Source organism: Manduca sexta, chromosome 13 (assembly GCF_014839805.1).
Source record: "Manduca sexta isolate Smith_Timp_Sample1 chromosome 13, JHU_Msex_v1.0, whole genome shotgun sequence".
Classification (NCBI taxonomy): Eukaryota; Metazoa; Arthropoda; class Insecta; order Lepidoptera; family Sphingidae; genus Manduca; species Manduca sexta.
In genome coordinates this window covers 4887900-4915885 of record NC_051127.1, presented here as the reverse complement: position 1 = coordinate 4915885, position 27986 = coordinate 4887900, and the positions used below count along the sequence as shown (strand labels likewise).

Genomic DNA, 27986 nt, shown 5'->3' with positions numbered 1-27986 from the left:
AGTTATACCTACTTTAATGGAAACATCATCTGACCCAGTTAGGCCTCTCGTGGAATCTAGCTATTAGTGTGTAAATATAGTGTCCTACCAAAGCTTCAGCTTTGACTTCGGTCATAAACCACTTTTAACAACACATTTAACAACAATATGGGCCGAAGGTTCCTAATAAGCGCCGAAATTGAAGGAAATAAATAAATGATATACTTAATTCATAATTTATTTCGAATTCTTTGTCAATTATTTTGACAAATTGCAAGACAATTTTTATCTTCAAATTAACTTCTAAGTATACAAATTACATTTTCATATCATACAGTCAATATAAACATTATAAATTTAAAGTGTTTAATTAATAGCTTTTTATACTATCAATTGTAACTTGCAGTATCTTGAATTATTCTTAGAGTTTTTAGACAATCAGAAAGCGACCTTCGTTCGGACACTTCATCAAGTTTTTGATATTATCCAGTCGTTTCTCACGAAGCATCAAATCTAGGTACTGCAAAGTAACATCAAAATAATGTCCACATTTATACTATAACACTTTTGCATTCCGCAAAATTTAATATTATCTTGCCGACGTAAAAAAGGAACGAACAGACAACTCTTGTCTGTTAGAAACGGTGTGCATCAGAACGCAACGGTAAACATAGTTACAGTAAGAGCAAACAGAAAAATGACGTTGGGAGTTTCCACATTGTTTCAAGCTGAGGAGACAATGTATTTAGAACTTTAACAGCATGTAATACAATATTTCTATTGTTAAATTGTAGCCCTGTGAAAATAGCACAAAGCTCTTATTATATTGCACACCTACTGCTGTTTTACAATGTCTTGGCTGGGTGCGAAATATCATTAAATTTAGAGGCACTGAGTAGAATTTTGGATTGCAATTTATTGATAATAATGTATGACTCTTCACTCCTATTAAATAATATTAGAAGTGAATATTCATGATGTCCAGTAATTACAGGAAGTACTTATCCTTTAAATAATATAGAATTGGTAGTGTCAGTTTGAGATTGTATATTTAATTAAATTATAAAAAAAAAACACTGATTTTTGATTTGATAAGATTCCGGGATTACAGTTACCCATACACTGTTATGAACTGCGGACAAAATCTTATTGTAAATATTTAGGTGGCATGGCCCCCAGAGCCATCAAGTCCTGTCTCGGCTCCCACTCTGTTTTATTTAGCAAAGATAATTTAGAGATGTGCACACCAATAAAGTGGTATTAGAATTGGCTATTTCTGAACATCAGAGCCGAGATTGTGTTGGCTTTTGAAATAAAATATTTGAAGACCAACTAATTGATTATACGAGTTTTGAATCGACTTTTTTATACGGACACGGTGTACTGCATATGTGTTACGTCTGATGGTAAGTGAAGTAGGGTCTCGATAGGATGTCGACTAATAAGATGTGATTACCCATCGCCAGTCGACATCATTATGTCGGTTTGTTTGAAACTGGATGTATACAGGCTGATCCTAGAACGCGACACACATGTGAACCACTACGACGGGTTTTACACTTTGTAATTTGAACCGGTGGTCGACATCCAGGCAGATAAAAATATCTTCACACCACCTTATTGTAACATTCACATGTAATTACCTATTCTAGTATATAGTTAGAAACGGGTAAGTTAGTGGAAAATTTAAAATGAAATGCTATTATTAACTCACATATAATACATTCATATTGGTCAATAAATATGTGTGCGCGTGCATGTGTGATCAGACTAGAGGATTTGGTTATTGTGGTTTCAGTTTCAATTACTTTTCAATCTTATTTGGTTTAATTTTTACAACCGGCTGGTTGCCATACGATTATCTTTTTTTTTGAGAATAGAATCCCAGGAATTTTACGTTTGAAAATCGGTTGTATTTCCTGACGAAATCCAAAACAGGATTTACTATACAGACCACATAGGGCCTTTAAATGAATTTTATTTGAAATTAACAAATGTTGTATCCTTAAGAAGCAAATTGTATAATGTTGAAAGCTTTAGTAAAAGGTCTTAACGGAAGCAAAAAAAATCCAATCGAAATCAAGATAAGGTCTTAGCACCATTTTCTAAAACGGGGTGAAAACCTCATACGGAATTCGCCTTTTTATAGCTAGTTGAGTTTTATTGTAACAGCGTTACGGTTCCAAATTGCTACTTTCGGAAACTGTTCGCTTTTTATTTTCTATGCTTTGTATCCCTGTATTATTTACTGTCTGATTTTAGGCAGTAATATATTGTAATTTAAATTACAATTTATTTTGAAGAAGGTACTTCAGAACGGTTGGCCCGTGGGCAAAATATCTAGATTCTGATAGATATCATTTATAATATTATGAGGAATTAAAATTAAATGCATTAAATTTGGTATTTAAGTAGCTAATAATTTAAGGTAATAGGAGCAACAGTGTGAAATACTAACTCATATATTTTAGAACATAATTCTGTTATAGTTATTGATTGTTTCGTCTCGTTTCCTCTGTCGTTGTCATTCGGCATAGCAAGACGAAACACTGTATGTTGTATATCTAAAAGGTACATCATCATCATCATCAGCGAATAGGCAAGCAAAAGCAGCTTTAATATAATATAAATATTGAATACTTTCATTTATATTTTTCAGTACCTATTCACATTGTAAAAAGGAGCGATAGCCTAGTTGGGTGTGGAACGGACTGCCAAGACGAATGTCCCCAGGTTCAAATCCCTAGAACACACACCTCTGACTTTTCTAAAATCATGTGTGTATTATTTGTGAATTATCGTTCGCTTTAACGGTGAAGGAAAACATCGCGAGGAAACCTCTGAGAAGTTCTCTATAGTAATTTCGAGGGTGTGTGAAGTCTACCAATCCGCACTAGACCAGCGTGGTGGACTAAGGCCTAATCCCTCTCAGTAGTAGTAATACAGGGCTGATATTATTTTTATTCAAATCTTGCTGACGAAACTCTTTTGTTGACAGATGTTCCGGTAGTGACGTTGAAACTTGGTTCGACGTTGAACCCCGGCCACATTAAAGAAGGGGAGGACGTGTACTTCGAGTGCAGTGTGAAGGCAAACCCAAAGAAGCATAAACTGACCTGGTATAAGGGGGTAGGTAACAAGAAGTAAAGCAATTAGCTTAGGCAAGAAATTGAAAAGAGCTAATCTTTTTGGTTCAATGGCAGGATGCTGAGGTGTGTGCAGGAAGTCTTTGATTTCCATTTTCATGTTGAACAATCTTTTATGAAATTTTATATGCAAAAATACTTGAATTAACCGTAGTTTGAACTAAATTCAAACTTGAAATATTCTTTATTGAAATATTCTTGCAAAAGTTCTTTTTTATTGTCATGAACCCCTTCGTAACGTGTTATCGTCGTGAAGAAGAAGCGGTGCAGAAAGTAAAGTACGTTTCCGTCATGAGTTTATTTCATTCCTATCAGACGAGGAATTTTTTTTGTAAAAGCCCGGCAAAGTGGCTTCACTACCCCTTATGTTAAGCTAAGTGAAACGCATAGAAAGTGCCGACCAACCGAAGATACAAGCATCTCTGGACGGTCGGCACAGTCATGCCGGCCTGCATAACTTGGATTATAACCATCACAAATTCAAACCCTGGGCTATTCGCGTTTGTTTTTTGACCTAACGTAGAACTCAAACTTCAAGCACGCTGCCAAAAGTCAACAAGGCGTATTTACACTCCATAAACCAACGAGAACCGATATAACACCCTCAATCCACTTTACAGCAAACCTGATCCCTGCTTGCTGTTGAACCTTGATGTGAAATCGTATAAGGTTGAACCCGTCGATCCTATTTCATAGTCAAAGTTTGGGGTTAAGCGGACAGGTAGGTGTAGCGGACATCGTTTTATTGATACCGTGTTTGGAAGTTGGGAATATTTTTATGTTCAATTTAATATTGAAATGGATACTATGGTATATTATATACTAGTTTTTATTACTACAAATAAAAAGTTATCTTCTGCCGGTACTGGATATTTGTCAAAAAATATACATGCGATGTTATAAAATACCCCAAAAAAAGATTATTTTTTGTAAAATTTAACATTTATTTATAACGAGCGGACCCGTCAGACTTCGTCCTGTCAAAAAGATTTGTAATGTGACAGTTTTTTGTTCCTATCTATTTTATTGTCGGGGCAAAAATTCTCCTGAACAGAACCTTCACCCTGGTGATAGGGCGTTGTGAATAAAAAATAATTGATTTCTTATGTTTACGCGAATGTTAGACATTGAAATTAAACTAATTTTCGGATTCCATCGCGGTAATTAGTGTTTTATTTTCTCCCGACGTTTCGAAGACTTTGCAGCCTTCATGGTCACGGAGGGGACTGAGGTGTTGTTCATCCGTAAAGTCAAATTTACAATATCTACCTACATTTTACAATTACACAACTTTAAAAAAATTTTTTTTTTAGCTGTTGGTGGTCCGATCTACGCAGAATGAGCTCACAGTACAACACAACATTCTGTGCTCCAACGCACACTGCTTTGATGTTAGGAACACACCTACATTGCTTAGAGAACAGTGAACTTTATACAATAGCAATAAAGCTCAAATTGACTCTACGTATTAGTTAGAAAACGTTTGTATGGGATAAAGAAAAGGACTGTTTTAGGGTTTTTCCGGCAATTATTTGATATTTTCTCGCCGTAAAAACCATCCTTGAGCTTCGACGAATATTAAAAAAAAAGAATTGGCCAAATTGGTCCAGGCGTTCTTGAGTTATGCGCTTACCAACACATTTAGCGATTCATTTTTATATTATAGATTTAGATTTTCTAGCGTAGGTACGTTAGTCAATTCATACAACTTGATTGTACTATGTATTATTGTCCTTCATGAAATAATCGTTTCTAAAGAACATAGTATTCATTCATGAACGTAAATTTGACGTGTGTATTACATAGTATTTCTTACTACGTTGTGTCCATGATTTTATGCAGGATTTGTAATTTTAACTCGTCATAGCTTTGTCATTTACATTGAAGCAAAAATTCTAACTGCACGTTTATAACGTCTTATCCCTTATACATATCCAATTACTTTTATTTTGGTAATTAAAAACAGAGAATGTAATGTTTCACTACATGACAATAATAAGTCGGTTATTAAAAGTATTAATATTTTTTTTAAATACATAATCCACTAACTTCTATTTATTTTACCGCTATTCATGTATTGACTACCTAGGTGGCGTAGATAGTTGTATGTACTGCCGTCCGGAGATCTCAGGTCCGATTGCTTTGTCGGTTAGAGTGATATTGTCTTTTTCTGCTCAGTATAAGCTCATAGCATGGAATTTATGCACGAAATTGCGATAGGCCGTTCCGTCTAGTTGCGCCTTTGTCCACCTCTTTAAGGAGAAAAGGCAGACGAGTATGTAAGATCCAAATATTTACAAAAGTTGTCACTATTATACAAGGATGATAATTCGAATATTTTATACCTAAGTAGAAAGTTCCGTACAAGTATTTGATTTATCTTTTAAAACAAACCAAAAATTCCAATAAAGTTAATTGAAAAAGATATCTCTACTTCCAATCGAGATCACAAGTACAATAGCCATTTATCCTTTTTCTTTCGCAATTTTTAGTTTCCAAATCCGAGACAGCCAGTTAAAACTTTCTTAGATTGCTTTTTAATTCAAACTTACTGGCCAGGTGTCTCCTCTTTGGTCTATTGGTATTTGGTAGCACAAGATATAATTCAAATCAAATTATTTATTTGAAAGCATAGATAGTTTATATGTGTTATTGAAATACATAATATATTGTTTACTATGCTTTTCCGTTGCGTAAGCGTGCATATATTTATTATATGTTGAGTATACCATCACATAAAGTTTTTGTAATATATTATCTTTTTATTACTTACTAACTAAACTAAATTAAAAACAATAATCTGCGAGATTTTAGGTTCGACTCTTAGGTGGAACGATAAAAATATCGACATAAGTTTCTCAATACAATAAAGCTCTAAAATATGTATTTACATGTAAATTTGTATAGTCTAATGTTGATTGTAATATCCGTAATAGTCCTTAATAAATAAACGAGCACGAGATGCCCGACATACGATGTGACGATGGGCTCGTACCACGTCATGGTTGGGATACAACAGCGAGTGATAGGTGATTAGTTTAACCTCTACGTTAAAAGTAGTAAGTTACATGTTACTCCGTGTGGTCTATATGCGCATGCGCACGTAAGTTGTAATTCAACTAATGAACTCCCGCACCAAATGAGAGTACGGATAATTATTTACAATTACGTATGTGCAGGATAAAGAGATCTTGCATAACGCAGTAGCAGGAGTCATTGTCAGCGACCAAAGCCTCGTCCTGCAGCGAGTCGCCAGGGCTGATGCTGGAGACTACAGCTGCCTCGCTTCCAATACAGAAGGCAGTGCCACCAGTAATCCAGTGTCACTTCAAATCAGGTGTAAGTATATCTTATTTTCGTTTGGCGTTGTGACGTTTCGAAGTATACAATGTGGGATACCTACGATTGATGTTATTGGTATAACTTTTTAAAGCTTTCGTGGCGGAGATGGTATTGAGCTGGCTGAAACTGCGGCTTCGATCGCATCGAGACACTGCTGTGTGCATTTTTAAATGTATTTGGATAAAAAAATATATTAATATTCGAGAAACATGGATTCACAGGCATCTGGTATTTATTAAGTCTATAATAGGAAAGACTTTGTAGGATTAATACTGGTATCCCGTTGGTTCCCACGAAATATCTAGGGAACTCCAAAAAGTTTAATTTCGCTTAACTACAACTTTCTGGTACTTTTTTTTTACAAAAATAATACATTCCTATTCCTTTTTCAAACTTCATAAATGGTCTGACTCAAAATTTCGTATCATTTTTTATATTTTTTTCCATCCAACATAACTTCTACATATTTTAACTCTCTTTGAGTGAAATTCGCTAGAGGATTTTAGGATTTAAATAAAGAATTAAAACAGTTACTGACAGAAAACCAGTTATTAAAGTTTAAAATTCGAACTCGTGTTTAGTATTAACCACTTCGTCTGAATAAAAATTTCAGACTAAGGATTTGTCTCATAAGTTTCAAATAATTTTTATTTGACAGTTATTGTATTGAATAGCTAAATTATATTATACTCACTTATTACTATTGATTTGGGATCGTAGATTAAAATGTGAATGTTGTATTTAATCTGCTTTTTATGAGAAGCTTGGAATTTACTGAGAAGTTGTGCACCAGACCCTACACACCAATACATCATATTTATAGCATGTGGTAAATGTGACAGAAGGACCACTTTTTGAAATTAAGTTTATATTTGACGACGAATTAGTATTTTCAAAAATAATTAAATTACTCATAGACTTGACCTTGAACACGAAACCAGAACTAGAACCAGGAACCAAAAGCATTTTCCTTATGTTCATAAATTTAGATTAAAATATGTCAACCGTAATAATGGGAATAGATGCCTACGCCTGAGTGGTTATAGTTGCTGCGTGTGCCTTTTTGTGTGATAAATGCTAAAGATAAAACATATTATTTTATTTATTTAATACTTTATATACAAAGAAGAATATAGGCGGACTTAATGATAAAAGCATTTTCTATCAGTCGACCTTAAGGTTGTGCACAGATAAACAAAGTTTGTACCACATCATAAATGTATTTTTATTGAAAAATATAATGATTCAATTGTATAGTTTCCTGGTATTATTTATTAATTTGTTCTTTTGATATTCGGAATAAATTTATCAGAAGTCCTTTTAAGTTTGTGTGATTAAACTTTATATAATTAGTTTTTCTCTCAGCAATATGTTTTTTTAGTAAAAGTTGAATATAGTACATTTAATTTATGAGAAAACAACGAATTATTTTGTCGTTCTAAGAGACCATTACGGCAGTATAGGAAAGTCGGTATACTGTTCCAATATAACATACCTTTCTACCTAGACGCGCCTCTCTGCAAGACGACCAATGAGGGCGAGGTGTTCGGAGCCCTTAAGCAGGAGACAGTGACGTTGAACTGCGCCGTGGACTCAAACCCGGCGCCCACCAGCTTCAGCTGGATCTTCAACAGCTCAGGGGAGCAGACCGAGCTACCACCCAAGTATGTATTAGACCGATGACAGGTTCGTTGTTGAAATACTGAATCATGGGGTAATTCCGATGTTTTCTAGATTCAACAGGTTTTATACGATCAGTGTTGAGTTCTCGGGTTCGATTCCTGGGTCAAGCAAAGTGATATTAGGTTTTTCTACAGTATCAGCCGGGTGTCTGGAATTTGTGCATTAGAGGGCGATCCTATCTATCATGGGATGGAATACACACATCGGAAAGTTGATGCACCAGTTGCTCCGCCGTCTATTCCTTTGCGTATAAAAGGCGTGAGTCTGTGTGTCCAAGATTCTGCTAAACCCGACAATATTTCTCAATACAGACGACATAGCTTGAACTGTTACTTTTTAATGTATCAGTATTGTTTGCCACTGTATTAATATAGTTACAGTAATCTTAAAACAACGGATTATTCTATAAACCGATATTACCCAAACACTCCCTACCTGTGAAGCAGGGATAGCGAATCTTTAATGGTTAACGTGCCGTTCTTCATTTAAATATGGCGTGTAACGTGCCAACCAGGACCGGCTTTATCTATCCAAGTGCCCCTTTTTAGCGTCTTTTTTATGACTCAACTATGATTTGTTCTTTTTTGTATCCGAGCTTAGCCGTGTCGTTACTGCATCTGATGCTAAGCGACATGAAGCCCAAAGAGAGATACATATACAATGTTTGGCATGTTAATCGCGTGCCCGAATTATTTTGTCAAGTGCTTCGACTCACGCATGCCATTAGTTCGCCATCCCTGCTATAAAATATCTGAGAACCCGCTACCGTCCGTTCCAAAACAATTGACCAATCAGCGTTGACATGCTTACATATCGATGGTTGAAAGGCTTATTGACTTAACCGACATTTTTTTTTTCGAAAAATGTTAAAAAAAAACTTAATTTAAAAAATTAGGTTAAAAAAACATAGAAAAAAAGCTGATTTTAAATATGAAATACTTATAAAAATTTGTCAAAAAATTGGCGCTTTAATTAATTAGTCTTGCAACCATCGATATGAGTTATTGAGTTATTGTGATTGGTTTATTTCATTGATGCGTAGTTAACAATGATAATAAACTAGTATGGTTAGCGGTTGGAATGGTTTATTATAATTGGCACTTAGTAACAAAATAGGGCCACATTCACAAGGTTCAAATAAATGTTATTTGCTATTAATTAATGAACGTACCGTCTATAGTACATGTTTGATTAGAATTTGGAAGCATACTTAGCAGTATAAACTTTCATTGTTATAGTTATATTTGTTGTAAGTAACAGATATATGTTCTAAGTTATTAATAAAGTTGAGTACAAAGATGTGTTATTGATACGAGTGTTTATTTCGGAGTAAATAGTAACTAAGCAAACCAAACAACAAAACACACAAATAGAAAAATAGAACACATAAAACAGAATATAGTCACAACAAAGGTGACTTTCTCCAACAATATCGTAATTAAATTGTTTACTAATAGTTTAGAAATATAATAAATGTATAGTGTGTTCGTAACTGAACGTGAATTTAATTATGAAAAGGAAAGTAACATAAACCTTTACATACTTATAGCGAGACATTTTGAGGTTACATTAATAAATGAAACCATATACTTGTCTTCTTGAAAATGATACTTAACCATAAGTCATTCTAACCATAGATGTTAAAAAGTGTATGTGTCGAAAAAAATAAATTAATTAAATGTATTTTTAATTTTACATGCATTAAGGCCATTGATACTACAAGAATATAATTTATAGGAGGAACATACTTTCAGTCTGAAATAAACCTACACTGAGCAAATTCACACAAAATTATGAAATGATAAAAAAATCAGAAAAGTATAACCGGGATTTTTTGTCAAAAAATATATGTTATTGACAGATGCTAGGCATAACGCTAGTAAAGGTAAACACGAATAAGTTGTTTTATTTACTAACGCAATTTAAAAACAACCGTATTCCTTAGAAATTCCATTTAAATTCATATTATCCAATATTTATTGGAAATCATGTCTGGTTGAAACTAATATGACTTATTTTAATAGCTCGTACACATACTCTGGATTTTCGTCGACGCTACGCTACACTCCTTCATCAGACATGGACTTCGGCACGATCCTGTGCCTGGCTTCCAACGCAGTCGGGACGCAAAAACAGCCGTGCGTCTACAAACTTATTGCAGCAGGTGAAATTTTAGATAGTTACATCTTGCTTTTCATATAGACAGTTGAAGAGCTAATTGATTTAAGCGATTTTTTTTACGACACCAAGTTTCATACATATTTAAACTCAGCACTTTTTTCTATGTTTTTTTAAACTAGTTAAAATTTTTCGTGAAAAAATGTCGTTTAAGACAATAAGCGTATCAACCTTCGATATGACCACGGTAATGTGACCCTGCTGCACCTAATGGTTAATGTAGAGGGCTAGACTAGAGCGTGGACTGGCGAGGGACAGTCGGCACAATCATGCCGGCCGGTTTGAAATCTGAAAAAAAAACACGAATTTACTTAATTACTTTATTCATTATATTTAGCAGCATTGGCCATGCGGTTGGTTACAGTTCCCATATATGCGTTTTTATGTTATTCTACCGTGAAGAGACCATGTCGTGGCCCACAAGAGTTTGATCTATTGATTTTGATATCTATGATTGATTGATTTAATGTTTATATTTAATTATTTATATGGGAAACATATTTTGTTTGTTACAGACAAGTTAAGATAATTAAAAATACAGATGTACATCAATAAAGTTTCCACTTATAGAAAATTATACAGTACAGTAGATGCTATTGGTAAAAGTTATTAATCACTAAAAAATAGAATTAATTAATAAAATAACAAGTGAATGCCAAATGTAATTAAATGTTCACAAGTTATTAATGAATATTAAATGTAGTACTTACTAGTTTAAGTGATTAAAGTGACGTTATATTAAAAGGTTATTGTCGGGCAAATATTAACGATAAATATATTACTCAGTAATTCGCCGAACCTCGTCTTATCTCCACGGCTTAAATAATTTGACAAAAACAAAATATGGTAAAATAGAAATTAGTTAATTAAGTGTTACTTAGCTCGGATTAAGCACTTGTCTTACATAAAACCATTTGGGTTAGTAATCTAGTATGAAAGAATTCACATATATTAGAAAATGTACAAAACGCCACATTTTCTGAATAAAATTTAGTTTTAATGTTCAAATAATAAAGCCCATTATTTGCATGTAGCATACCGTCCTGGTATTCCAAATTAAGCACATCAAATCTCAATTTAGCAAACATGTAATAATAAACGTTCCAGGAATTAGCAACATTAGGATTTCGCTTTGATTTTAGACATCCTACAAGCAGATAAATCATGTTGAATACTATTTGCTTTATACATTCCTCGCTTTACGATAAAATAATTATATTTTGGGTAGCAAACCATTACACAAATCTATATATCATACAGCTAAAATATATTACTACGCAAACAACTAAATGGATAAAGAAAAAAATTTAATCCTATTTAGAAATGAAGGTGTAATTTGATCGAAAATGATCTAAACGACATCAAAGTTTCGGTTTTATAATAGTTTAGTGTTTCCGGCCAACAAGTCAACAGCTTCTGAACTACTTCAGTATCCATTGTGAGAATGAATAGAAATTATTTTATATCAGTTAGCTGTCAGTTAGTAAGGGATGATATCATTCCAAGCAACATTAAAGTGGGATTGTAAAGAGTAAAGATTAAAATAGGTTCAATTGCTTTACTATTTTAAACAAACTTTATATTAACGTGCAATTAATTATTTAACGTAGGTACACATCTTTACACTCTAGCGTCTTTCTTCAACCGTCGCCATCTTAAATTACTTTCTTTCCCTTTTTTTCACTCAGTTTCTTAACATAATCTGCCCTTTTCACGCACATGTTTACATTCCGTTCGACATAACATCTTTCTTCAAACTCCTATATCATTGATAGACATTAAAGAATTACTACTAATAAGTATTCCTCCCCAGGTCATCCCATGGCATTGCAGAACTGTTCAGTAGTCAATCAGAGCTCGGACAGTTTGCAGGTGGAATGCATGGAAGGCTTCGATGGAGGTCTTCCTCAAGTCTTTTATATGGAGGTCTTGGAGCTACCTTCTTTGATGGTAAATGTCATCATTGTTGTTTTTAATTATGCGTATAAATAAGACATCACAATTTTTCATACATGTTAGATTCGAAATCTACGCATAAAAGTATACATTTCCGTATTCAAGAAAGAAAAAGCTAAGATTAAACGAGAAGATGATAAGATATTATATCAATGACACTAAATAGTAGAGAATAATTTGAAGAACGGTAGATTAATTGCATAATTTTTATTTTGTTGTTGCCTGAGCATGATATAAATCAAGGAAAAGGTCTAAGATTTTTGATTGCGAGCTCAAATTACTAACGAAGAGAATATAGGGTTTGCGAAGGCTCTTCATTCTTTGGATCATCATAACAGCAAAGAGAATGAGGTTCCATTAAATTATAAATTAAAAATCAATATACACGCTAATAACACTCATGACGAAAAGGGGGTAACTTTGCGCCTCTGAATACCACTTCGGGGATACATGCGTGATGATATATGTATGTGTAGTCAAGAGATTTCAGTCTAGTGTTACTGGCAGCAAAGGAATTGTCGATTCCAGATGTCATTCCAATTCTACATAATTCCGTGTGCCAATTATAATACTTGAAAGATTGACACGTAATTCTCGTGTCAATCAATTTGAAGCTTATGTTGTACACGGTAAAAGCTATTTTAACATATTAGATTTTGTAACCAGAATTCTGCGTCTATTATAACATTTCTGAGTACATGATACAAGTCAAATATAAGATGACCAAATAGAAATGTTTTGCTGTCGACTATTTCCCAAATAAATTATAATTAGTACTACCGATATTTAACTGGCTCATTATTATTGTCATACAAATATCGGGATTGAAATACGGCATTAATGTATTGCTTGCCTACAACTAAGTCTTTACTTTAGAGATACAGGTTCGAATTCCGGATTGGGTAAAGTGATATTTTTTCTACTTTTTTCGCCGTGTGTATTCCATCCCATGATATAACAGGGGAAGGCCTATCGCTACATCGAGCACAAATTATAGACTCCAGGCTGTTACTTAGTAGAAAGACCCAGTATCATTTTGCGCGACCCGGGATTCGAACCCAAGATCTCAGCACTGCAGGCGTACCGTAATACAACTACGCCACGGAAGTAGCTAACTAATTGTTTCAATTTATTCCCAGGTACGCGCCAACATCAGCTCAAACCACACCCCGACCTTCGAAGTCCATGGACTGGACGGCAGAGCGAGCTACACACTGGTGTTATACGCAGCCAACGCCAAGGGTCGAAGCGAGGAAGTGACTCTCTACACCATAGCTATTAGGCGCCCTGATAAATATACTGGTAAGAAGAAATTTGTCCTCGCACCGCAATATATGTATATTGCGTACAGTCAGACAAAAAACTAGCTGAACAAGTTAGAAATTTCAAATTTATTTTATACTTTAGTACCCTTATCAACAAACGTTTCTTCTTCACTAAAATAAACTTCAAAGAGTTAACTTTATTTTAGATAAAGAAAAACGAATATTTCAATTGAAGTCAATGTGTAGTAGCGTCTGGAAGTTTGGAATTCGTTCAGCTACTTTTGTGCCATTGAGGCTGACTGTACATAAAAAACGACTACGATATACGACGGTCCATATCGCACACAAAACCAACTCCAAACCAAACTATGAACTGGAAATCTTGGAGACTCTTCATTATATTGTTTTACGATTTCAATAAACGATCTCGAACTTAATTTTTGATCCGATTCCTAAAACAAACCAATCATACAATTATTGTACCCATGACAGAAGTTTAATCTTACCTTAGGTACCAAGTCAAACAAACACTTCTAAATATTTGTTATATTACATTGTATCAATTAATATAATGCTATTTGTAAGTATATGAACAGACATTTTTACCAAATAAATAAATAAAAAATAAAACAGTCATTTGTAAGCATGTCAAAAAGACCATTGTTTGGATTGCTTCGTTTTTGATAGATCAAAAAAGGGATTGGGATCGGTCTTTGAAAAATGTGGTTAGTTAAATACATCAAAGCGTTAAGACTTTCTTTGTCTACACATACATGGCTTTATACAAATTACTTTAGTCTGAGATCACTTTGATTACATTCACAATTGAATGGCTGTATTGGACAAGACTATTCGGCGGTAAATATACATTTTATATGCATCGAAATATGGAAAGAAAATGTTATATTTAGAAGGAGATATATGGTTAGCCTCGCCTCCGTATAACGTCTGTCACACCTATCTGACGTTTTATCGCTGTCAGTTTGTCCATAATAGGGTATTTGACTTATTTATAATAAAAAATGTACGTAGTATTAATTCTAAAACAGAAGAAATAATTGAAATTTGATGAAAAATCCACCAGTTATGAGCTATTAAAATTAGGTAGTAGAGGTGAGTGTCAAAAAACAGAAAAGGGACGATATACTTGCATGTGACGTCAGCGGGCATTACGATGCGTGCGAAAAAAAGAGATGGAGCGATTTCCCCACTCCAAGCCCACTCCTGCGCGTAGCAAAATTTTTAATTTGAATAACTGCTTCGTCTCTTATCGAATTTCAATGCTGCTTCCACAGAAGGATTTATTTTTTATACTAATTGCTGTTACATATTAAAAAATACATAAAATCAAACAAAGTCATATCCTATATAATATCCTATATGGTATAATATTCACTGCTATAAATCTCGAATAATAAACAGCATTGGTCGACTTTCGACCGCAGGATAGTAGTAAAAATAAATCAACTACTCCATTGCTCTCCTGTTTCTCCGAATGAATATTCCCCAAGGGGAGATGATTGCTCTGATATATATGGGTAACAAAATATATTTTGCTTTCTATACTTGTATATTCTTTTATATCGGTAAAAGTGATGGATTATATGATTTCTGGGAACAATGTGAAATATATTATTGTTATATTTGCTACGGAAATATTGCTCGTACGTTTTTGACAATACAAAGCGAGGTTTGGTTTGTTTAGTATGAGTATGTTTTTCTTGTATTTCTCCGAACCTTCTATTGGCGGGGCTTATATTACTCATACTATTCATAATACATTTATTCCCCATGTAAGTATTGGTGTAAACAATATTGTTGGTGGCAAAGTAAATAAAAATCAAAAAAATAAACCGCCTTCATAACCACTAAAAAGCAAAAAATAATTAAATATAATCTCTTTACTGATTATTAATTTTGGAGCGAAATCAATCAGCCTTTGAAAAAAATATATATGACATTTCCACACATGTTTCATAATGTTCGAAATACCCGTAATTTCAATCATACGAAACTTATAAACTGCCTCAGTCAAAGCGAATTATAACATAGCCTCAGTGTTAGTTGTATAGCGTGTGTGGTACGACACCGCTCTGAAGTCACGGGTTTGAATCCCGGAACAGGCAAAATGATATAGGGTTTTCATGTATCAACCCGGAGATTGGAATTTGTGTACCATATGGCGAATAAAGAACAGGATTAATTGGCGTCAAATGAGTGCACTGATTGCATCTTATCTAATTCGGGAATACAGTCGTGGTGTATTTGGTTGTGTTTGTTTTGTTCTAAAAAACGAAGCGAAAATCAAAAAATATTTGCTTTTCCTACAACAAAGCATTTCCCATTAAACATATTGCATTATAATTGGAACAAAGAAACGGATATAATGTTCGTTGCGATGACACAGTAAAATATATTTTCTTCTCAGTAAAGAATGTTTAATAATTCACTCTAGAGTTGATTAACGAGCAAAAAATTCTATGTGTCGTCCTTAACTGCAGTCGCACTGTTCTGTTTATGTTTTTGAAGTATATTACTTTGAAAAATGGTGGTAGATCTCTCATATGTGAGAGTTTGCCTGGATAGGTACCATCGCAATGTTTATTTCTGCCGCTAAACTACAGTGTGTAGTCACTGTTGTGTTCTGGTTTGAATTGTAGCCAGTGTAAATATTGGACATGATAAGACTCAACATCTCATGTCTCAGGATGGCGAGCGTAGAGGAATACCAAACGATACTTTGCAATTCAAGGTGTTGGATAGTATTTTTACTGTTTATGGGTGGTCGTATCGCTTACCATCAGGCGAACGGCAAGGTTGTCTCGTCATTCAAAGCAGTAAGAAAATAAATAAAAAAATGTAGTGAATCTATGCTAACCTGTATTCGGATTATGAACTAACTGCCGTTGCGTACTGTAATTTTTTTAATTATGGGACAAATTCTAGCCTCACTGTCCTATTCGGGATTTGAATCTAGGTCCTCAGATCAGTGGTCAGACTGCGCACGTTATACAACTACGCCATCGAGCCAGTGACCTTTAATTTTTGTGTAATACATATGATGTTTTTCAGGCTGATTAGGCCATAGCTATAATATTGACGAACTCTAATATTTGCCTATAATTAATTTATTCTGTTTTTCCTGTAAACATGCTCTTTCAGTAATATCAAGAGGAATATTTTTTTTATAAATGCTTTAATGTAGTAGAGATATTTATAGATTTGGCATCTTGTCTTGTTTCTGCGAATTTCACGTGGCTAGATATTTCTACCACAAGCTGCGATTAACATCTCCTCATTTGAATAACATGATATGTATGAAACTTAACATCTGATGTCTCAGGGCGCGGAGTACGATGCAGTGCTGGAAGGTAACGGAATCTTTAAAGACCCATATAAATCAAAATATTCATAAATGTTAGGGTCTTTAATTCTTTCATGAAAGAATATAAATAACCTTTCAATTAAATTGCAACATATCTCTACATATTATTACATGTTATAAGTAATAAAATAATAAAGAAATTGCAATATAACACAGAAAGATACTAAAAACATGGATGGTTGGCCATTTTTTTATTTATACGTGTACTCATTGCACCTGATGGGAAGTGGAGTGGGGTCCAATAGAATGTCGACTGACCTAAGATGATTACCCCTCAGTCGACACAATTATGTCGGACTGTGAGAACCGGATATACACAGGCTGATCCCGGAACGCGACACTTATATGAACCACTATGGCGGGTTTTAACACCTTGTGTGCGATGGTCGCTATCCGGGCGGATATAAAATATAGCCACCAAAACCAGCAAAAGGCCTTGTTAGGAACCAGTTGTAGTCACGTTGTAGACATCTGTCTACAAGCAAGAAAGGTCTGGCCTGACCGCGGTAGTACGACAGTCTCACAAATCCTAGGTGAAAGGATAGGTTCTCATATATCCTCACATGCTTCTCTAATTCCTATCCTTCCCTTTAAAGTCGTGTCAATGTCTTACAGAAAACCGACGTGAAGTTACAGAATGCTGTCGCGTGTGGTGTGTGAGTAAATATCCATCCCTTCCTTAATTCCTACCCCTGTCTTTACTGTCCGCAGTGCATAAATTATTGTGTTTTTTATGGTGTGAATCATTTAGCATCTGGCGACCTATTTGCTCGTTTTCAGACTTTTAGTTAGTTTTTTGGCCTGTAAGAGTAAACGTAACAGTTAAAGTAAATTCATAAGGCTAGACAAAACACAAACACCGCTACAGTAAAAGCCATAAGTATAATAGCCATAATTACCAAACCATAAGCGTAATAATATTGCCAAAAGTAACACTGTTACGTTCAATAAACAAAATGGCCGCTATGCAATAAAACCATTTTATATTCTAACCGCACCGCCCCGCCTCATAATGCAAACAGCAATATATGAGGAATGCAATCTAGAAAGTATCTCTAACTTTTGTCCGCGACTTCTTTTGTGTTAAGAGCATGGTTATTGTGCTTAGGTCCTGCCAGCTTTATTTCAGCTAATTTAATTCGGTGTGCAAGAACTATTGTTCTAAATAGAGGGGCATGTATTACTTGGCAGTGAATGCTGCACGTGTTATATGAGAATTGGCAAGTCAGTGGTCTTGGTCCACGCTCTACGATATCAAAAGGATCCGATTATCACTTTTAATGATGAATAGTCTATGTGTGATTTTCTGTCGACAATTACATTCATTATTGCTAGGCATTATGTGACTTAACTTTAGAGATTAGAGTATAAAGCGAGAGTCCATGCAGTGATTAAAATTAAAATATTTTTCGAATTTTATCGCGATTTTTACATTATAATTTTCTGCCGACGTTTCAAAGACTTTGCAGGCTTCGTGGTCACGGGGGGCGGGGGCAGGGCACGTCGGGTGTTAATTAAATTTTTAATTTAATGTCTAACATTCGCGTATACATAACAAATCATTATGGTTCATACAGTGGTTTGTGATGAGAAATTCTACAAAGTGTTATTGACTATCAAGTGCAAATGGTTCTTCTTCATGTTTATTGCTTTAAAAATGCTACCGCTGACACGTCACGGTTTTTTTAGGTTAACAGAAAATTTATTCTGCCCTGGGTAAAATACAGTACAAATATTCAATCGTATAAACATAGTTGTTATATCTCGTCGGTTTCGCGCATTGTATTCATTCTCGAAGGTCAACGGTTGTTCGGAATGCCTTAAATAACATTATTATAATGTATTGTACATTGTATTATTTCTATGTTATTATTTCAGTTACCCGTCCTGAACATATTTTAGGTTTATGTATACTTACAATACTTTCTGTTTCATCGATATATTTCATGTCTTAATTTATAGGTTGACTCTGACCCACGTGTGTCAACACTTTCTAAGATTTTTCTAGCACATTTTTCTAATACTGTATCTTCCAGAAAAAATAATTAAACATCGAGCAGGCAACTGATAAAAATAAACCATCAGCATGAACGTTGCCAACCAATCACGAATGAGTTCACGTCTCGTGCCTCTATCTGTAATTTTTAACCGGTTACAACAGGCCGGCACAATTGTGTCGACTGTCGAGGATTAATCATCTCTCGTCATACGAAATTTTATTGGATCCCACTCCACTTACCATCAGTAGGGGCACGTCGACATGGTCGTATAAAAAAAAAATCTGCTTGTGCCAGGTGTCAGCACAGCCATTCCTCTGTCGCCGATGCTGGTAGCGCTGCTGGCAGTGGCGGCGCTGCTTTGCACCGGCGTGTGCGGCGTCATCACCGCCTTGTACAAGAGACACGCTGCCAGAAGACACGACATGGACAAGCACCCACCTTCCACGTGAGTATTAACATTAAGTCTGGCTTGTACAACGAGTTATTAAGTATTCGCGCTAAATATAAAGGTTGGGGGTATCAGGCCTCGAGGAAGAGTGCCTATGAGGTGGACTGACCAGATAAAAAGTGGCATCATCACTACATGAATGCACGAGGAAGCCTGCCTTCACAGAAGAGTGGCGGCGTGTTCTGAAGTTCTGTCAAGAGTGATACCGACAAAGAAGAAGAATATTCGAGTGCTGTTTTTGTAATCCATAATAGTTAGTGACAAAGAGAAGACTATTATTAAAATAGTGTTTATCATAATATTTATTGAGTCTTGCAAGTTAGCCTAAGACTGAAAGAAAACTACTTTTGCGAATTTTATAGAGTTTTATTTTACTTTCTCTCGACTTTGCAAACTATACAGGCTGTTGAAAAAATATGGTATCAATGCCAATATACTCTTGAACTTTCTATCTAAAATTTAGTTTCTAATATAAAAAAAATATATAAATTCGTGAATTGATTATCGGCGTAGTATTCAATTTGCTTTTAATTATTAATAATTATATCACCCCTGTATTATATACTTGCCCACTGCTGAGCACGGGCCTCCTCTACTACTGAGAGGGATCAGGACTTAGTCCACCACGCTGGCCTAGTGCGGATTGGCAGACTTCACACACCTTCGAAATTCCTATAGAGAACTTCTCACATGTGCAGGTTTCCTCACACTGTTTTCCTTCATCGTTAAAGCGAACGATAAATTCATAAAGAATACACACATGATTTTTTAGAAAAGTCAGAGGTGTGTGCCCTTGGGATTTGAACCTGCAGACATTCGTCTTGGCAGTCCGTTCCACACCCAACTAGGCTATCGCCGCTTATATTTATTTTTAATTATTACATATTTTATTATAGAAATTACTAATTCAATTCATGAGTATTGTTAGGTTTTCACGTTTCTTACCTTTACTTAAGTTAATGATAAGTAACCGACATGATGTGTAATTATGTTTATCTCTGATACTCTGTTACTGCAACACTCTGTATAAAACTAGCCGTGTTCCTGAGAATTCCTTTTGCGAGCATCTCAGCTATTCCTTTAGGGGATGAATTTTCAAAAATATTTTCTCAGGTCACATCTACGTATGAAATTCGTGTGCAAAATATCATGCATCTAGATTAAATTAAGAATGTATAACGTTTGTAAAAATTCTTTTGCTGTATATCTATTGTTCATTAGTAGAGTTTTAATTCAGAAAACTATTCAGTTAGATACAAGTTATTGCATAGAAGCTAGAAGCGAGTCTGAAAGCCAAATGGGAAACAAAAGAAATGAAGGAAATAAAGGGTAAGCACTAGTGAACAAATTAATTGCAACTGACACATGCTGTGGATTCATTAAGAAAATAGGACGATCAATATGTTCTAGCTGTGTCCGCGATTTCATAGGCGTGGTTACTATTTTTGGATATCCGATTTGAACTAAACAAAGCCTATGTTCTGCTCCCAATTGTACTCTGTTCACCTGTGAAAAACTATATAAAAACCCGTTCAGTACCTCCGGAGATATGCGTTATCAAACAAACATAAAATTAGATAGACAAAAAATATTAAAAAACTGGTTGAATTTAAAAACTATTTTAGGCACCACCTTTTTTATTAATATTATTTCAATGTACTGTCTCGACTGCCTCGGTGCGTAGTTGTACTGCATGCGCGGTACAACAGCGCTCTGAGGTCCTGGGTTCGAATCCCAGGTCGGGCAAAATGATATTTGGGTTTTTCTGCTCAGTATCTGGAATTTGTGCCCGATATGGCGATAGGCTCGCCCCCTATCACATCATGGGACGGAACACATTTGGCGAAAAGTGGGTGCCATGGTTGCGCCTCTGCATACCCCTTCGGGGATAAAATGCGTGATGTTGTGTGTGTGTATTTCAATGTATACACCGCGTTCTGCTTTTTTATTATATTATACGAGTATATAAGATAAAATATATAAAATCGCCTGATTTGTCTAAGCGTGAGGTATCGTATTCAGGCTGGGAAGATGTTCAATTTCAGTGCTAGGAAATATAAATTAAGGAGTTTTTCGATGACATAATATATACTCAGGCCGAGACGGATTACTTTCCAATTAAGTGTCGCTCGTGTGAAATGCGTCAAATGTCAAACAAATTTGTATAGCGTTTACCTCTAATAAACATCATCATTTTATCGCCGAATGGGTGGGAATAGGCGTAACAGGTGCATCGACTTTTTGTCATATGTATTCTTATCCATGATTTGACAGGCAGAAAGCCTATATATCACCATCAGACTTGGGAATCGAACCCAAGACCTCAGCACTGCAGTCGCACCGTAATACTACTACGCCAGTTAGGCAGTCATACGTATTTATAATATTAGTATGTACAACTAGTAATAAAAGTAAGATATGCTCGCCACATTTGAGTCTATGTAAACTCAGCATATTTGCTGCCCTTGTTGCGCCTTTGCATAACCCTTCGCGTTCAATGTCGGGTAATAAATTGAAACATAATATTCTAGAACATTTATACATATTTCGTTGATGTAAGTGGTATTTGTACAGAGTTTGCAATAAAAAAAGTAAATTTATTCTAAGAGCAATATAAGCCAAGAATAACATTTAGGTCGTCTATAAAAATAGTTTATTCACCTTTACTAACATCCCTTTATGCGGAAGGCCATTCTTGCTTTGCCTTGCCTCATCTTGAGCATCTTGAGCATATTGTCACATTCGATATTGCGGCTACAAATAAAGTCTCTGGGATCAATAGGTATTTAATTCTCAACGATATTATTATAATAGAACCATAAAAGATTATATCGGCCCTAAACCTATGCAACACCTTTTGAAACCTATGAAAATCCTGTAAACAAGGTTCGATAGTATGCATCGACACTGAACAGTATAGCTGGGAACACAGTCTTCCCACAACGATAACAAAAAGCAAAGCTGGAAATATAAATCGTTCAGTCTAAAATAAATTTGAATAGTTCACAATATTTTAGATGCGCGAAAGAGTCACCAGACGTTGCCAAATTTGAATGCCAAGTGTGTCTGAAAAACGCACACTAAAAATTAAATTTTCTACAACTTTATAGTCCGGCAGGGTGTGCACACTTTATTATTTGCAGCATTATATAATACATGTCCTCTGCTTCTCTAACCTTATTTTCTTGCATAGTAAATGAGTCCTATTTTTCCACTGGTGGCGTCGAGGCTACCAAATAGAAAAGTGGACTGCCTTGGTTGCTGTACATGGTACGAGTACGACTACCGCCCTGAGGTCCTGGGTTTGAATCCCGGGTCGAGCCAAAATAATTGAAACTGGGTTTTTCCATCTTTAAAATTACTGAATTACAGCAGCAGCTCCAAAAATACTTATATCTAATATTATAAATGCGAGTTTGTGAACATATTTGGTTGTTAGAAGTAAACGCAAAAACAGCTGAACGGATTTGGGTGAAATTTAAGACATGAATAGACTATGTCTTAATTTAGCACACTGGTTACTTTTTTCCCGGTAATTTGATCCCATAGATTGTTTATACTGATGTTTAAATAGATGACGCTGGCGTCGTATAGATGGCGCTTGGAATCTACAGCGTTTTAAGAATCTATGTAATAGGAAAGACTTCATTCGGGCAAATCCTCGGGCCACACCTATATTTTAAATAATTCTTGTTCAAATTAATAATATTAATAATAATATTATAAAACCACTTTCAAATATGTATAAGTACCAATAAGTATAGTATTATTTTCGTAACAGAATATTTCTTGGTGCCATATCATGCGGTTGGCAACTGTTATCATCCACACTACACTGCGGTTATCTTTACTACTATTTCCAGGCAAATACCGGCTAAAGCGTTGTTAGAACTTAAAAGAACACTTTTTAATCTAAACAAATTAAAGATTGTGTAGAAGAGTTCTATTAAGCTTTATATTTTTAGCTGCTGTAGAGGAACAGATGGTTATGTTCCTCTATAGAAGGGGAAGATTCCCAGTCAGGCAGATGTTGCGCCTGACCGGCCGCGGCCCCTCCGACAGTTCCTATTCGGAGGTGGTATATATGCTGCACGTCGCGCAAATTGTGTAAGCGTGATTCAGGATCGATGTCGCCATCTATCGTGATTGCTGTATGATTATCACTCCAGTTGTGTCACTGCATTGATCCTCTTGCAATTCCGGCGATGTTGACAAGATGGCGGTATATGCACTAATTTTACCGCCACATATTTAACGTTTTGTGTCTTGGGTTGCTTACCAGTGGATTATTTGAATGCATTTCTTCATCTATATAGATTTTACTGAAGTGAATTTTAACGGTTTAGTTACACCAGTATCATAATTCGGTCAACTCAAATATGTTATTATAGTTTTAGGACCCTACATTTGACCTTTAACTTTGGATTATTGAATGTTTTACACCTCATAATCGGTATCCGCCTTTTAACCTCATCATTATTACAGCCCAATCTACCTTTTACCTGACTGCCGACAGGTGATAATGTTTTAAATATCTACATGTATTTCTTATTGAAGCGACGATAGCCTAGTTGGGTGTGGAACGGACTGCCAAGACGAATGTCGGCAGGTTCAAATTCCAAGGGCACACACCCTCTGACTTTTCTAAAAATCATGTGTGTATTCTTTGTGAATTTATCGTTCGCTTTAACGGTGAAGGAAAACATCGTGAGGAAACCTGCACATCTGAGAAGTTCTCTATAGGAATTTCGAATGTGTGTGAAGTCTACCAATCCGCACTAGGCCAGCGTGGTGGACTAAGGCCTAATCCCTCTCAGTAGTAGAGGAGGTCCGTGCTCAGCAGTGGACAAGTATATAATACAGGGCTGATATTATTATTTCTTATTGTCTTGTTTCTTAGGAATGCTCTATACATAGAGCAGAGCGTGGAGTCGCTGTCGAAGGCGGACAACCTGAACACGTACTGCGCCTCACCCAAGCTGGACTACTGCAGCCAGTACGAGCTGAAGGACGCCGGGGCCGAAGACGCCGACCCTGACCTCATACCTTGTCATTACGGTAAGATTGTAAAACTTTCCTGACTGTACAAATACTACTATCCTTTTCTAAATTTTTATTCCAAGGCTGGCAGCGGCGATACCCTAGTTGGGTGAGGAACGGACTGTCGAGAATAATTCCGCAAGTTCAAATCCCAAGGGCACCCACCTCTGATTTTTCTAAAATACGTGTTTGTTTGGAATTATCGCTTGCTTTAACGGTGGAGGAAAATATCCTGTGGAAACCTGCATACCTGAGAAATTCTTTATAGGAATTTTGAGGGTGAATGTAGTCTACCAATCCAAACTGGGCCAGCGTGGTAGACAGAGGTCTAATCCCTCTCAGTAGTAGATATATTACGGACTTCTCTCTTTTTCGTTCTTTATTAAATATTGACGCCGGTGAACTGAGCTTCTTATTAGTGAAAAAAAATATCAAAACTGATTTAGTAATTCCTGAGACCGTGCTCCGGAGCTCGTCCAAACAAACTTTTCACCTTTATATACTCGTATAGATTAAGCATTGTTCTAATAAATGATTTAATGTACATTTCTATATAGTTCTAAATAATCACCGTTGTTTCAGACAAACATCCAAAGCCGCTGAATGATTATACCAAGCTGCCTACTCTGGGGCTGAGCTGCGAGCCTCACAGCATATACAGCGATCGCATCAGCAGCTTACCAGCTAGTGCTGTGAGTATTAGCAGTTCTGAGAGGTACTTCTTTCTGTTCTTCTCAAGTGGTATGGATAACTAGAAACATTTGGCAACGTGTTTCCAATAAAGAGGGTTGCTCCTCTGTCTACCCTTTACTAGGATAAAAGGCGTGAGTGAGTACGTTAAATATAGCAAAAATCCCGTTGTAGCAATAAAAAAGAACCAAAACCTTGCTATTACTAAAAGAAAAACAAAACAGCTTATTTTTTTTCCAATGGTGTCTATTCACCAGTCATGTATTTGTATGTTTTATTTTGTCTCCAAAAATTCTGTTTTGGTTTGGCGGTGAAAAAACGTAGGCTTAATTCTATTCTAATAGTGTCTGTAGACCAATTTCGTATTTGAATTTTTTAGTTTGTCTCAAAGTTCTTGTTTTAGGTTGACCTCTACAGGTCTTCTTATGAGTCAACTGGGGTCGGTTGTTTGACCCTAGACTTTGATTTTTCATTTATTCAACAAGTTGTGAGTTTGCGCCAGGCGCCTACAGAATATATATCTTTTACAAACAGATTTTTTGGTGTTATTTGATTTTGAAAGTTTATCTTTTTTTTTCTAAAGAAATCTACAAGAGAATAAGTAAATGAATTATCTGTAAATCAAGTCAATTAAAACTACTAAAATACAAAGAATTAGACCCTAGGCCTTATTCTTGGCACGAAGTAACATCTAATAATTCCTCAAGCATAATTTCTTAAAATGAACACGCCGATTTTAATCTCTCCTTTTCATAATTAAATTTATTAATTGAAGAATCGAAATCAAGTTTCAAAATACCGGAATTGCTATGAAAAAGCAAAACTTAATTAAAAAGTTAATACAAATTAAATAGAGTGATAGGACTAATTTGAATAATATAATTAGTTAAGGTGCATTCACACGGTTGTTTCTTTTTGCGCGAGCAATTTTACTGTAGTTTTGAGCAACATTAGAAAACATTTTGTATAACTTTTGGGACAATTAAAATACTGTAACAGAATCACGAATAAGACTTAGATCTCACAAATATTATCGTGCAAAGTTGCTCTGTTATGATTAACAACTTTTGAGAAGAAATATTTTGTTTGTGATCGTGTAACACTGCATTTTTTTTATTAACTTTGGGAGCTAAGGAATAAATTTAAGGAATATAATATATCTGAGAAAAAAACCTATTTGTGCCGCTGAATGATCAACATTCAAATCCAATGATAAGCAACATTCAATAAGTAGTCGAAGGCAAAACCAAATCTCACAGTAAGTTGCTCAATATTGCCCCATAAAGAGCAACAACAGTGTGTAAGCGCCATTAACAGAAATTGTACAATTTCAACTAATTGGAATTGATTGATTAAATTAATTAGTTACGAAATTCAATTCTTATCATGTAATACAAACGCATTCCCCTAAAGATCACCAATTACTTGCGTATTAAGCTGTGATATGCGATTAAATGGTATTCCGGTAATTACTATAAGGGGAGACGCGGGCAGTTCGCGTTTGTTAATTTGCTCCGGTTAATGCCAGGGAATTACAGTAATTACACAACAATTAGTTATGGTTGTGTTGTATTTGAACGTATTTAAAGAGTAAGAATTGTTGTTAGTTATTTCATGTGATAGATAATGCTTTGGGGCGAGGATTGATCTGAAATGTTAAATTTATTATTAAAAATAAATAATTTTACCTAATAGTATATAAATAAAAGTAGTGATTTATATTCTAATTATTAATTGTAAATATTGACTTTTTTTCATTAGTCATACATATTCGAGCAAGTGGGTTATTTATTAGTAAATAACAACCAATTACGCCTTGCTACATGATTTTTAATGCTTGTTTATACGAATCAGTTTTCTGACAGTAAGTTATACCGCCTCAGCCGTCTAATTCACACCATTAAATACGCAGAAGCTTAGCATCGAAAAAAAAATTATCTACACATTCTTTTCCTTTTAAAATTTTGATTCATGCAAAGTGACGTGAAATTGCAAGAGAACCCATACCTCAAAGCAAGTGCGAAATGAAAAGAGCAGAAACACTGAAGAATTCCAGTCACGTACATTTTTATGATGTAGTGGCTCGTCCGGCCCCGTTTCGCGTTCATTACCACATGGTATGCAATATTTAGGTTACGCACATGAAAATATTCATCGGATTTTTGTGTCAGCTATTCGGGAATTTCGCGTCATTTTATAAAAAAGACGCGTCAAAAGCAGATGCATATATCTTACGGATGTCTGGATTTTGTAACATTCGTGAAATGGCATGGCTGATACGTTCCGGCAAATATCTGCCCGAATTTATGTTGAGAGTACATTTAGTTTTTGGTAGGATGTTTCAATATTTATTTATATTACTTATATTGTTATAATTCACTAAATTATACTACATATTGATGACATGTTATGTATAATAATAATAATATCAGCCCTGTATTATATACTGTCCTACTGCTGGGCACGGGCCTCCTTTACTATTGAGAGGGATTAGGCCTTAGTCCACCACGCTGTAGTGCGGATTGGTAGACTTCACACACTTTCGAAATTTCTATAGAGAACTTCTCAGATGTGCAGGTTTCCTCACGATGTTTTCCTTCACCGTTAAAGCGAACTATAAATTCACAAAGAATACACACATGATTTTAGAAAAGTCAGAGATGTGTGCCCTTGGGATTTGAACCTGCGGACATTCGTTTTGGCAGTCCGTTCCAAACCCAACTAGGCTATCGCCACTTTTTCGCTCGACATGTTATGTATTAATAAATATATTTTCCTTTTTTTCCATTTGACTCGGGGATAAGCTTCCGCTATTTAATGCGTAATCGCCCCCCCCCCCCCACCTCTACTTTGGTTTGATTATATGTTTTAGTG

At 35.2% G+C, this 27986-nt stretch overlaps 1 protein-coding gene across 1 annotated transcript in view; it reads left to right on the top strand.

The window, feature by feature from the left end:
* The window catches only part of LOC115445495 (nephrin), a 173209-nt gene that overhangs the window by 119972 nt on the left and 25251 nt on the right, over window positions 1-27986 (top strand). The window contains exons 8-16 of the mRNA XM_037438239.1: window positions 2978-3108; window positions 6305-6464; window positions 7975-8131; window positions 10175-10314; window positions 12142-12278; window positions 13424-13586; window positions 19229-19379; window positions 24283-24440; window positions 25005-25114. Coding sequence (XP_037294136.1) covers window positions 2978-3108; window positions 6305-6464; window positions 7975-8131; window positions 10175-10314; window positions 12142-12278; window positions 13424-13586; window positions 19229-19379; window positions 24283-24440; window positions 25005-25114 — 1307 coding nt within the window. The remainder of the gene's footprint in view (window positions 1-2977; window positions 3109-6304; window positions 6465-7974; window positions 8132-10174; window positions 10315-12141; window positions 12279-13423; window positions 13587-19228; window positions 19380-24282; window positions 24441-25004; window positions 25115-27986) is intronic.